This window comes from Tupaia chinensis, unplaced genomic scaffold (genome assembly GCF_000334495.1).
Source record: "Tupaia chinensis unplaced genomic scaffold, TupChi_1.0 Scaffold000289_1, whole genome shotgun sequence".
NCBI classification, from domain to species: Eukaryota; Metazoa; Chordata; class Mammalia; order Scandentia; family Tupaiidae; genus Tupaia; species Tupaia belangeri.
The window spans coordinates 366,143-379,829 of NW_006159774.1; the positions used below are offsets into that span (position 1 = coordinate 366,143).

The following is a 13,687-nucleotide window of genomic DNA, read 5'->3' on the forward strand; positions in this document are numbered from 1 at the left end:
TGCAGAGAACCCCCACCCCATACTCACCCATCACAGAACAGACTGTGACTATAATTGCTCTTCACTCAGAAAAGAGTCCCCCTCATGATGGGAGTAGAGGCAGCCTGAATTTTGGTGGCAGCCAAACCTAATTCAAGTTCTCCTTCTGCTGAGTGACCTCATTACTTAACCTCTCTGATTCTTCTTTCCCACAAGGGTAATCATATCTGGTTCATAGACTGTCAAGAAGTTAAATGTAGCACTAGAGGTACAATGCTATAAGACCTGCCTCTAGTCACAGCTTGGTCACCGATCACTGTGCTGGGCAGCCTCTAGTCAGAGATTTGCCCTCTCTGGTCAAGGTCTCTGCAGTGCTGAGACTTCAGAGTCACCTCTTTCTTCCTCTTCAGGCTGCTCCTATCCCTGGTGCCTGACTTTTCCAGACTCCAGTGAATCAGGCACTATAATTGGGACCAGCCGTGCCCAGTGGTGCCCAGAGGTGGGGGAGGGATGATTGTTGACTCAGAGAGAACACTGGACAGGAGTGTCATGGGCTAAGCTTCCAGGCAGGAAACCAGCTGACATTTTAGGTTGCAGACTCGCCCCCGTAGGGGACATGAAAATATCCTGTCCCTGAGTCACCTAGAAGCTACCAAACTCCAGAAAGGCAGATACACGCAGGGCAGGAGACGTGAAGATTCCCAAAGGCTGGGCAAGATGGGGTTTGACCTTGCGCACGTTTAGGGGGTCAGGTGTGCATCTGGGCACAGTATAATGGGGAAACTGAGGTTTGGAGTGGCCAATAATCAAATGTGCTATGAGTCTCCCAGCTAGTAATTCAATGTCACAGCCATCTGGTGGGTCATCAGAACAGTCATAATGCAGTTACATAAAAAATGCATCATGACTTTTCCAATGACCCAATGGTTTCTGAAGGCCTACTATGTTTTAGGTGTCTTCCCATTCATCATTATAAGAAATCCATACAACATCACATGCTTCCCTCCAGGTCTATGCCCACATTTGCATAGCTAGATAGCAGAAGAGTGAGGATTCCAGCCCCAGCTCTTTGTCTCCAAGACCCCAAACTCCTGCTTCTCAGAATGGAAGATGTACGCATCCGGGGCAGGGCTGGCTTAGAGTCCTCACCTATGAGGATGAGGCGGGTCGTCTGGAAGAGCTGCTCGTCATCCCAGGTGGGGTGCTCAGCCTTCAGCAGGTCACACACGCGGTTGTGCTCGCGCAGCCAGAGTGTGGCATAGAGCATGAGCCCAGGAAGTAGCCCAAACACCTCCTGGCCCACAGCCATCTGGCTCTGGCGTGGGATGCCCCGTGGATAGTGCATCAATACAGGTGCCTCTTCAACTGATGGTGGGAATATCTCTCCATCCAGCACCTGTGGGATGGGGCCGCCTGGCAACCTAGGGATGGGGCAGGGCACCCACAGCTGCCCACCACTGACTCCCTCCTGTTCTTGATTCCAGCTGTATATTCTCCTCAACCAAGGCTATTGATTCTATCTCCTAGAACTCACTTAAAATCAGACCCCTGCTCTACCACCACCATCACCCAACCTACCCTCCTCTCCCAGCCAGACTCCTTTCCCTAAGCAGGCTTTTACATCCACTTCTGCCCCCCAGATGGTCCACAGTCTACGCTGCAACCAGAGCAATCCTTCGAAACTCCAAATCTAGTATCACATGTGGGCTTTAAATCGTTCCAGGTCTTCTCTCTACTCTAGCCAGAAATCAGAAATCCTTAACACAGCCTCCTGAAATCATCACCACCCTTCCCTAGGTTCAGCAAACACTCCCATTCTTTTTGTTTTATGTGTGTGTGTGTGTGTGTTTTGTTTTGTTTTGTTTTGTTTTGTTTTGAGAAGTTTTTGCTATAGAGCGTGTGTGCTCACCAGAAAGACAGAGTGAGACAGAGAGACAGAGTGAGACAGAGAGACAGAAAGTGAGAAATCACCCCCAGGGGGGATGGCCATGCCACAATCCCTTCTCCTCCATTCTCCTCTCGGGATCTTGGGCACACACACACTTGCACCTGGTGTGAGCTTAAGCCATCAGGTCTGGGATTCAAACCTCAGTTGACTACATGGAAGTCCAGCAACATAGCCATTATGCCAACTGCTGGTCCCCACTCCCATTCTTTTATACCCTCCAAATTACCCACCTTCACACATGCTAACTCCTTTTTTGGAAAGCCTTTACCTCTCTTTAGCCTCCCTAATTCCTCCTTATCCTTCATGCAACTCTCAGTTTATTCACACCTTTCCTAGGGAAGCCTTCCCCATCCTCTGAACACTCTAGTCATACCCGCGGCTTTTCCAGGGTGGCATTCACTACAAATGGAACTCATCATATGTTTAGTAAATAACGCACTGAGGAACTATTATACACCAAGCACTGCTGATGGCCTTAAAGATTCTGTAGTAAATTTTGTTTTGGGTTTTGTTTGCTTCGATTTGTTCAATCCAATATGGTAGCCACAACCACACATGGCTACTGAGCCCTAGAACTTTGGCTACTGTGAACGAAAAACTGAATCTTGCTAGATTTAATTTAATTTATTTTATTTAGATTAGATTTTAGTTAATTTAGATTTAAATATTGAAATGGATACTTCCATTACTGAAAAACCTTCAAAGATGCTTAGACCAATTTGGGCCTATGACTGCTTGTTCAGCCATAAATGTGATGAATTCTAAATACAGATCAGCACTCTCTTTAAGGAAAATTTAGCATTCAAATTGAGATGTTCTATTAGTATAAAATATACACCAGATTTTGAAGATATAGTATGAAAAAAGTGAGGTATTTTATTAGTAGATTTTGCAGTGACTGCATGTTGAGATGACAATATTTTGGACATATTGCATTAAATAAATATATATTACTAAAATCCATTTCACCAGTTTCATTTTACCATTTCTAATGTGGTCATTAGAAAATTTTAATTACAGGGACCAGCAGGTGGCATAATGGTTACATCGCTGGACTCCGATGTAGTTAGCAGGGGTTTGAATCCCATACCCAACAACTTGAAACTCATACCAGGCGTGTGTGTGTGTGTGTGTGTGTGTGTGTGTATGTGTGTGTTTGTGTATGCCCAAGATTCTGAGCAAAAAACAGAGGAGAAGGGATTGCAGCACAGCCATCTCCCCCAAGGGATGATTTCTCGTTTTCTGTCTCTGTTTCTCTCTGTCTCTCCAGTGAACTCACGCACCCTATAGCAAAAATCTCTCTAAAAAAAGAGAAAATTTTAATTACATATGTGGCTCATATTCTATTTCTATTGGACAGTGCTGGTTTAGACAAAAAGTTCTCATAGAACTACAGCCTAATAGCAAAAATCTCTCTAAAAAAAGAGAAAATTTTAATTACATATGTGGCTCATATTCTATTTCTATTGGACGGTGCTGGTTTAGACAAAAAAGTTCTCATGGAACTGCAGCCTAATGATTATCTCTGTGGCTTCTCATGGACTATGGCTCATGGGGGGGTAGGGCCCATAACTGTGATGGTCACTGCTCAGTCACCTGTGCCAGGCACATTATAGTGCTCACTTAATATTGTGGACTAATTAAATGAAAAAAATGCACACTGCAAATGCCTATCTCCTACTGAGCTCCAAAATCCACCTCCCAGGAGGCCATGTTTGCTCTTCATTTGCTCCCTAGACCTGGCACCATCCCCCAGAGTTTACCAGCCTCTCCTCCCACACATACTTCCAGCCCTCGGGATATGACCCTTCATCGCCCCTCCCCATGAGCCTTTGCCTGAAAGACCATATGGGGCCCTTCCCACTGCTCCATCCCCAGGTCCAGGACTACCTGATACTTGAGTTTCCCATCCTTAAAGAGTCGCAGCTGATACTGACGTTCCAGACTGTCTCCATAAATGTGGCCAAGGTCTACCTGAGGACAGAGGACAGAGAGAGGTCCACTCGGTTCATGTGGATTCCACCCCAAGAGCCATAACCTGTATGTTAGGTCCAGAGCAGTCGTGAGCCCCTCCTAGTTACTCACGCCATGGCCCAAGGCCTTGGTGAAGCCAGGACCCATCTTGCCAGAAGTTTTGAAGAACTGGTGGGTGAAGTGTTGTGCAAAGAAGGCAAACATGAGGTTGGTGCCCTGGGGGTCGGGTATGAACTTCCTCCTGAGCAGGAAGCGTTGGCCCAGCAGCTGGGCATCTGGCAACTGCTTCTTCCCTAGTTGGAGAGGGAGGAAAGAGAAATGGCTGCCTCCCATCTGGATCTTGCCACTCTGGGAACTTCTGGGCCCAGCAGGCAAACCAGCCCAGTAGGGAGCTCACAGCAGCCTCCTCAGGGCTACCTCCCCCAAGCCCACCCTGACCATCTCTACCAAAGATCTTAGAAGCATTTATGGGTGAAATACATAATATTTGGAATCTGCTTTAAAATACTCCATTAAAAAAGAAAAGTGGATAGATGAAATAAGATTGGCAAATTGTGGTCAGTGTTGGAACTGGGAGATGGGAACATAGCTCATTACACTTTTCTCTCAACTTCTATGTATACTGACAATTTTCCATAATCAAAGTATTAACTGAAAAGGAAAAAACTATATACCATAGCCCAGAGGCAAGGTAGCCTGTATCTGCTGCTGGTTATGCCATTTTGTAACAGTGTGACACAGATAAGCCATCTCTCTCTGACTCTCGCTTTCTTCATTTTGAAAATAGGGGAAATGACACCTATTTTATCGGGTGTATTTGACAACTGCATGAGATATTGTAAGTATGACAGAAAACTGATGAGGTAGACCCTTCTAAATCAAGGGTAAATGAACCTCTTTTGGGAAAAGGCAGATGGCAAATATTTTAGGCTTTCAGGTCACATGGCCTCTGTTGCATCCATCCAGTTTTGCTGCTACAACAGGAAAACAGCACAGACAATGCATGAACAAGTGAGTATGCTTGTGTTCCAACAAGACTTCACTTACAGAAACAGGATGGGGCTGGATTTGGCCTGTGGGGAGCAGTTTGCCAACCTATTTTAAATGGTGTTAGTCTTTCTATGTCTAGGGTAGAGATAAATCATCATTACAAGAAGGCCTTCCACCCTAAGTCAGTGTCAGTTACATTGGCACCCAATACCCTCAAAGAAAGGAATAATAGAATATTTCTGTGTTCGGGGCCAGCAGGTGCTATGGTGGTTAATGCACTGGACTCCTACATGGCCAACTCCACTGTTCGAGTCCTAGACCTGGAGGCCTATGCCAGGTGAATGTGAAGAAAATCCTGAGAGGAGAATGAAGGAGAAAGGATTACAGTATGACCATTCCCCCTAGGAGGTGATTTCTTACTTGATGGCTCTCTGTCTCTTTCCAACAAACACACATTTCCCATAGCAAGAAAAAAAATAAGAGAAAGAAAAAAGAAAGAGACAGAAAGAGAGAGAGAGGGAGAAAAGAAAGAAGGAAAGAAAGAAGGAAAGAAGGAAGGAAGGAAGGAAAAAAGCAAAACAATTAAAGGACACAAAAATGGAAGTTATCTGTTGATGATAACGTGTATGAAAATATCTTTAACTGTACTAAAATACAGTATTATGCTGAGAAGATTCATTTTATAAGTTGTAATGTACAGTGATTGAATGTATAAAATAAATAGATAAACTAAAAAAAATCTAAAAAATAAAAAATAAAAAATATTATTTCTGTGTTCTGGCAAAAGCATCCCTCACAATACCTCATGTAAAGCCTAATGTTGAAGGTTCAAGATCAATAGAAACTCTTTGGATTGACAGCCACTTGGATTCCTGTGACAGGAAAAGATATCAAGTGCTCCTAAGGGAACTCGTCAATGAGAAGTTAAAGGGACTGGCCTGTACCCCATGGTTTGGAATCATCACTCATTGACATTGAACAAGGATTAATTCCAGCCAAATACCGACAAGACCCAGGCCAGTTATCCTGGAAGAATGGTCACGCTTTGGGGACTAGTATCTAATTGTAGTGAAACCTTCAGAGTGCCCTATAGACCCAAGCAGGGACACCAAAGCACACACCACCATGGCGCTGCACGGGGCCACTGCTCAACAGCGACATCATGTGGCAGGAACAAAGTAAGGGACAAAGTGATGGACTGAGGGGCAGCTCTTGTCCTTTCTGTACTTGAGGATGAGTTAATGTTTCTGGACTAAGACTTTTGAACAATAAGGGGTGGAGCAGGAAGGCCTCCGGAGGAAGAATCCTGCCACTGAGAGCAAATAAGTTCTCAGGTAATCAAAGAAAAACTGTATACCCTAAATTAGAGAAGCATGTAAAACTACTTATATTAGTAAACAACCAGAGTTAACCTTCAACAAATAGTACACTATTCCTTCCTTCTTATGCTTCAAGTTTTAAAGCCCTTCCACCCTAGCAGGGTCCCATTCATCAGTATACAAGCAGAGGTACCCCAAGAGTATGAAACCACTAGTCCCGCTCTGCCATTGTTTTTCCAGGGGACCTCAGACAACATCCTTTGCTGCCCTTTCCTGTCAGATCCCTGGTTCTACAAATCTTGCCTTGGCCCACACATCCATGAAATGGGTTAACAATTGCTCTTCTGCCTATTTTTTTCCCAAAGAGGAGATCCGAACACTTCCTGTGATCCCCAAGCCCGGCTCCTCACCACATCTCCAATACCTTTGGTTCCCATGGGCGTGGGGCAGTCTTTGGGCACGGAGGGCAGAATCCGAGTGTAGTAGCTCACGTTGGAGAAGGCCTCCCAGCTGATGTAGTCGTGTGCTGAGTTGTAGGTGGGGGGACTGGGGATGAGGTTGGAGCGTACTGCAGAGAGCAGAAACAATGGTGACGAGGGTGTATGTACCCCCAGTTAAATCCACAAACTCTTCTTGGGTTGGGGCTTGTTTAATCTGCCTTTACCAGATGCCAAGAATCCCAAGAATTGGCATAATTCCTTGCTCCCCCAGATGAGGGAGGCCTTGCCCCACACCTACCTGTGAGGACCAGGCGCATGAGCATGTCTCTGATGAAGCTGGCATTGACGAACTCCCAGAACCAGCGCCCGTGTGTGAGCAGGAAGTGGAAGAAAGAGGGGCTGGGCCGCAGGGAATTCCGGAGCCAGGTCCACAGCTCCGCTGCAGGGGCAGGGAGACACACTCAGCTGGGCTCTCCTGACGAGTCCAGCAGTAGCCAGGGTAAATGTGGATGGGACAAGGGCCAGGATGGAACAGGGTAGTACCTATGCACAGGGGTAAAGGTGGACCCTGGGGAATGATGACACATGACAGAGCTAGAACCAGATGTGAGGATGGGGGCCAGAGTCAGGGAATATGGGGGCCACAGATCACAGAGCTCGGGGCCAAAAAGTGAGGGTGGACCAGGAACAAGAACTCATGGTGGAGCCAGGTCAGGGCAGGCATCAGAGCCCTGCAAGGCATAAGAATGGGGCCATGGCCTGAGACATGGGCTGGAGTGGGGGTCTGGAAGAAGGAGCCCCAGAGAGCAGGCAGGCCCAGGAGGGAAGGAGTAGGGCTGAAGGTGGGCTCACGGACGGTGCAGTTGGGGCCGGAATAGCCCGTGCGGGTGCAGTCACACTGGTAGCGGTCAAGGCCGAAGCGGACACAGACACCCTGGTGCTGGCAGGGATAGTAACAGCATGGGTTCACTGTGGGTGAGAAACGGGGGGTCAGAGACCATACTGCTAGTGTCACCTCCTGACCCTCATCCAATTCCTGATTGGGGAGTGAGAGACGAGTTCTCAAGTCGCAGGTCTATCCTAAGTCACTGGGTTACCCCTCTCTGGATTTTGGAGTCCCTTTAAGGGCCCTTCCTGTTCACTCAATTATGGACATAAATCCCCCCGTCTTGCTGTTTTCTGGCCTGGATCTCCCGCCTAGTCTACATCAGCCCCACAAGGGAAGTCCCCCTCCCTCCCCGCTGCCACCAAACAGGGACGGGGGAAGAGTCCAGACCCCAGGCTGTGACACTGAAGGCTAGAAACCACTGATAAGACACTGCAGCCACAGGCTTCTAGAGCGCTCACTTCCTGCCTCAGCAGAGCCCAGTGTGGAGTTCAAAAAAGGGACAAGGATGGTGAGGGCTTTCTCACAGGTCAGCCCCCTGGCTCTGAGCACCTAGATATTAAGAAAATGAGATCTCCCACCATCCCTCTACTTCTGCAGAAGAGAAGGAAGCGCAGGTATCACAACATTCACTTTGCAGATGGGGAAACTGAGGTAAGAGAAAGGAAAAACCAGACAGGTCACGCATCGAGTCACAGCAGACCAAATGCCCATTCCTTCACTTCTACTCCATCCTCACTGACTCAGCAATCAAATTCCAGGAGGAGGTTTTCCAGAACCCTGGGGACAAAGTGTGGATTTGAGAGAGGAGGGGGGCCTCTGGACTCTCAACTGCCTCATCCCCCCTCCCTGGTTCCTGGTACTTGGCCAAGTCCAGTAGTTCCTGGACCAGAGTTGGCCAAGTCAGGTGGGATCTGGGCTCTAAGATGCTGGGGCAGCTCAGGGACCAAGAAGACAGCAGAGAGTGGCTGGAATAATCTCCTGAGGAATGAGCAGACTCTGGCTTCCACCTTCTGGCCTCCTGGAGAATCCCCACAGGAAGACCCTCTGTGCATCTAATTCAGATCCCTCTGACCATTCCTTCCTTGCTCAGATCTGCCCTGCCTCAGTGTTTCAACAGCAGAGTTGGAGACTCTGGAGTTCATTTCAGGCCCGCGTCGCAACTCTCCTGTACAGTCTCCCCCAGGCTCAGGGAGAAGTGGCAACTTGGCCAAGGGCACAGAACAGAGCTGGGCAGACCCAGGACTCCTGGCTCCCAGCAGAAGGCTCCTTCTCTGCTGTGCACAGAACATGCCAGGCTCCCTTCTGCAAACATTTCCTTATCTGGGCTCACAGCCAACATCACAGGGAACAACATCTTTGTACAACAGATTATTGGGGGTCAAGAGGGTAGCAGAAAGCGAGAGCAGCCTGGTTGAATCATTTGGTGATATCTGAGTTCTCTAACCAGAGGGCATGCCCTGGACAAGGTCTGGCCCCCCAGTCTGCATCCTCACTTCATAGCATTGGGTTTGGCCTGGGAGCAGGAGAGGGACCCCGGTACCAGCACCACCCCCAACACAACAGATGTGCAAGCAAGAATTGCAAGAATTATGCAAATAGTTTTGCTTAAGCCGTGGCAACACCCCACAACCCCACAATGGCATCTGTGTGCAACAACCAGGGTGTAGGGGGGAAAGTTCAATGGGGAAAAGGCTGGACAAAAAGACCCTGTGGAGGGTGCACCTCTCTGTCTTTCTTCCTCTCACTGTCCCTCTCTCATGTGCACATTTATGTTGTATCATGAATAAGAAAATAATTTAATTCCATGGCAGCTCCTCTCTTGGCCCTAAAGCTGGCAGCACTTCATCCTTTACCCAGGCTGCTGCTGCCCCTCCCCAGCAAATGTCCTCCAAAACCACCTAGCCCTTCCAGCTGAGCCCACTCCTTGCCTCCCCAGGAAAGAGTCCCCTGAAAGGCCACTCTTGCTCCCCCTGGCCTGGCTCCAGGCCTTTTCCATGATAAGCATCCATGAGAAGGGGCCACGGCTTCTCTGACTCGCCACATGGGCTATGCACACTGCAGGGCTCAGTCTAGGTCCTGGAGACATCCAGACACTAGGGGCATCCAGATTTGGATCTAGAGCTTAACAAGTGTTTGTGGAATTAATAAAATGATGTGAGGAGGTGAACCACTCCGGCTAGGCCAGAGAACCCTTGTCATCCCAGGCCTCATCAATGTGCTCTGAGGTCTAGCTGGAAGGCCCCCTGCTATAGCCCTGGAGTTCTGCTCCAGCAGACGGAAGAGCTGTATCCCTAGACGCTGCCACAGCTGCCCATATCCCTCTGCTGCCAATGAAGGTTGGATGTGGAGCTGAGCCTCCTCCTCCCATCCCAGCTGTCCAGGCTTCCCTCCCTCCTCCATGTTCTTTCCATAAACACCAGCTGCCCCAGGGTAGGAAAACTTCTCCCCAACAAGGACAGCAGCTGCCACTGGGGCCCCAGGTATGAGGCTGGTTGGAGAGGAGACGAGGTGCTGCCTGCCCATGGCTGGACTGTCACCGTCAGGTCAAGAAAGCCAGGGCTCTAGCCCACCAAGTCTGTGACCTTACATATTACCCCTTGTTCACAGTCCCACAGTCCACAGGAGGGGCAGCAGCCTCCCTACGGTACAATGCGAACACAAGGTGCAGAGGCCAGAGATGGCAGAAGACTCACCCAAGCCCTACTGCTTTCAGGTTGCAGAGCCTCCTCCCCCTCTCTTCCCCTGCCTCCCCAGGTGAGGCAGATTCCTCGCTGTTCCTTCAAGATGAACCTTGAAAATCTTGAATAAACAAAACTAGGACTCCAGAGGGATCACCATTCCCCACTACAGCCAGACCTCTGAAAACGACTCAAACAGGAAGGTTTTTCTTTGGTCTACAATCTCACATGCTTTCGCCCCAGCCCAGTTCTGTGCTCAGTGGAGGACACCTCTGTGAACTAAAACATTAAGAGAACTGGGGAGACGCAGACACCGAGTCTAATTCACTGGGAGCCCTTCACAACCTGCACAGGGCAGGCACCAAGGGGACGCTCTGGAAATACAAAGGAGGGAGTGACTCCCTTACTGACTGTGCGTCCTTGGGCAAGTCCTTTCCACCCTTGGCCCCATTTTCTTGTATATCCCATTGAGGGGAAGGAGCAAGCAGGCTGAAAGGAGGCCTTCCATTCTGACATCTTGCTTCCATCCTTCCATACTCTGGGAGAAGCCAACCTACCCCTCCCCGTTACTGGTATTAGGATGAGCCCTCGAGACCCCCAGATGCAGGGATGATCTGCATCTCTGCTGCACATGAGATTCAGGAGCCCTGCAGGTCCAAGAGCCAGTCCACATGCCTGCAAAAAGGGACTGTCCAGGACTGCCTGGCTCCAGAACCTTCCCAAGGATTTGGTAAAGGAATCGTCCCCCTCCCCAGAGTCAGGACCCCAGGTTCAGTGCTGAGCGTGACTAGGGGAAGGGCACAGCAAGAACGCCAAGTCTTCCAGGATGTGGAGGCCGCAGCCTGCAAGAGGCTGGACCCAAATCCCCTAAGAATAATATTTAGAGAAGCTCCAGGGGCCTGGCAGCCAATGAGAAAAAACGGGCCTAAGGAGCCATTCCTGAGCTCAGTCCCTGCACCGAGCTGGGTAGGCAGCTGGAGGCCAGGCGAGTCACACCAGGCCCAGCAGCTGGCCCAGCAGCTGGAAGTGCCCAGCTGAGGAGGAAGCCCCTCCTGGCCCTTAGCCCCAGCTGGTGCTGCAGATAGGAGGCAGCAGTGGCTGGGAGGCAGAGAGGCTTGGCACAGGCTGGGCTCCCTACTGTTTGCCAGAGCTAGCTGGCCTCAGGCTTCTCTGCCTGGCATGCAGCTGTGGTTGCTAGGTCATGCCCTATCCCTGCTTAGGGAGGGGGCACTAAGCCAAAGTCAGGGGCTGGAGGGACAAACTTAGGCACTAATGATCCCTGACATAGCTCTGCCCTCCAAGCAGGGTCTGTCTCCTCTACCTGCCTTCTCGAGTCAGTCTGCAGCCCTCTCATTTCCTCATTTCCTTCACTCCCCTTTTGGAGGCACGACACAGGCTTCGGTTTCCTGGGGAGATGCCCAAGCCACTTGCGCCTCCATTTACCCACAGCCTTGGAAGGACCAAGCAGCCCTGTATCCCGCGTGCCCTCCGTTCTCTCCTGGATCCTTGCAGGAGCCTTCTTACTGGTTTCCCAGCCTCCAGCCTATCCCCCAAGTCATCCACCATCCTCATCCTCCTGCTCCCAAGTACTCTGTGCCCAAGTCCCAGCTCCTCACCCAGCACTCACAGGCCTTCGTCATCAGCAGCCAGCTCATGTCCTACTGCTCCTGATCCTACCACAGCCTCTTGCTGTTCAGGCCTCTGCACCTTGGTTCATGCCTTTGACCAGGGAGACCCTCACAGTATTCTACAATAAAGTCATCTAGGGTCTCTCCTGTGTGCCCCCTCCTTCATGGTCCACCTCAAAGTCATTACCTCCAATAACCTTCCTCAATTCCTGAGGTGAAAGGAAGGCAGAGAGGTGCTGCTCCCTCCCTGGAGCTCTGCACACCGTGTGTGTCCCTCAGCCATGATCCTGAGGCCCTGGGTGACTGTCAGCATTTCTGTCTCCATCAGACCATCAGCTCTTTCCAGCTCTGGGTCTCAAGGCCAAGACTGGCTTTGTAAAGAAAGCCCATGAGGATGAAAAAAATGGCAATTTTACTTTTGTTTAAATACTTACAATAGAAAAGAAAGTAGAAAAGGTGAAAACCAAAAGCACACCCCATGGCCATCATGCATTAATGAATGGTGGAAGGAAGACAGGCCAGTCTGGCCCTGTCACCCAGGGGGCCTGGATGGGGCCCGATGGGGCCTCAGAGGAAGTGCAGGGTTGATCTGGAGACAAGATAGGTCACTGAGGCACCCCGATCAGCCCCAAGTCTGTCACCTGCTCACTGCAGGGTTTCAGACCAGCAAGTTCACCCCCATCTGGGGCTCAGAGTCCCCGCCTGTAGAATGGGTCTAACACATCTCCTTGGCAGGGCTGTCATGAGCGCCAAAGAAGTGGATGCCCACAGTGAATCTTCGTGAAATACTGGCCACATGAGTCTTTCTCTTCTTTCTACAAGCTAGGCTCTGGTTCAGCCAAACCCTTTCTGAGAGTACCCTCTGTCTTCCCCTTGGCGGTCCCAAATGCCACCTGCTCAAACCCTCTTCTCCAATAGCACGGTCTGATCTGCAGCCCACATAGATATCTTCCTCCCCCTCAGAGCATGAATTCCTACAGCATCCGGGCAGAAAGCCTAGGCTCCCTCTCCCTGCTCCTCTCCTCTCTTGGCCCCATTTTACAGATAGGACCACCCTCTTTGGGGTGGGTCACACAGCTCTGGGGGGGTAAGTGGGGGTGGAGGAAGCTCTCTGCAGGCACAAACAGCAAGCTGAGGGAGGAGGGCTGGCTGAGCCTGGAGCTGAATTCCTTCACCTGGAACCTGGTTCATGCAAGAGGGAGGGGGTGGAATTTTACCAGAGCTGACTTTCCTCCAGTGATGAAACCTAAAGGGGCCCAGGCTCCATTGTGGGTAGGAGCAGAGGAAGCTTTCTGTGGAAAAACGTCGCCTGGAGCCAGAGAGCCCTGAGTTCAATCCCTGAGCACACCAGGCACTACTGCACCTACTGAGCCTCCGTGTCCACGGTGCTCAGTAGGCACCTTACAAGTGAGGATTAAACTCCAGGGAAGCAGTCCCGCTCTGTAATTGTACTCCCATCCTCCCACCCCCACCCCCATTTCCATAGTCTCAGAATGGCTGGTGTCCCAGGGTCCTCACCACCGGGAAGACCTACTACGTTGCCGTTGGGAGTCAGGGTGGATCCCCAGAAAGCTAAAGCTGGAGAAAGGGAACTCGTCCGCCTGCCAGGCAGCTTTCCCTTGGCGCCTGCTGCTTCCTCCCTAAGAGGCCCCCACAGGAAACTGGCTTTGTAGGGGGCGGAGGCTGCTGGGATGGAGGGGGCCCAGACAGGTGAAGGGGTAGGGAAGGGGCTGTCCTTTCGCTGCGTGCGGAAGGCAGATACGTCTGTCTTTCCCCCAAAAAACATAAGTCCCAATAATCTCCTACCCAATGCCCCACAGCGGGGGGGGGGGGGTCTGAACG

The 13,687-nt window shown here is 50.3% G+C and overlaps 1 protein-coding gene across 1 annotated transcript in view; it reads right to left on the reverse strand.

Moving 5' to 3' along the window:
* Nucleotides 1-7,639, reverse strand: part of PTGS1 (prostaglandin-endoperoxide synthase 1) — a 14,779-nt gene extending 7,140 nt beyond the window's left edge. The window contains exons 1-6 of the mRNA XM_014588606.2: nucleotides 7,503-7,639; nucleotides 6,949-7,089; nucleotides 6,635-6,778; nucleotides 4,013-4,194; nucleotides 3,818-3,901; nucleotides 1,129-1,375 (exon numbers count right to left, since the gene is read on the reverse strand). Of these exons, the coding sequence (XP_014444092.1) occupies nucleotides 1,129-1,375; nucleotides 3,818-3,901; nucleotides 4,013-4,194; nucleotides 6,635-6,778; nucleotides 6,949-6,973 (682 nt within the window). The 5' untranslated portion in view covers nucleotides 6,974-7,089; nucleotides 7,503-7,639. The remainder of the gene's footprint in view (nucleotides 1-1,128; nucleotides 1,376-3,817; nucleotides 3,902-4,012; nucleotides 4,195-6,634; nucleotides 6,779-6,948; nucleotides 7,090-7,502) is intronic.
* Between the last annotated feature and the right edge of the window lie 6,048 nt (nucleotides 7,640-13,687).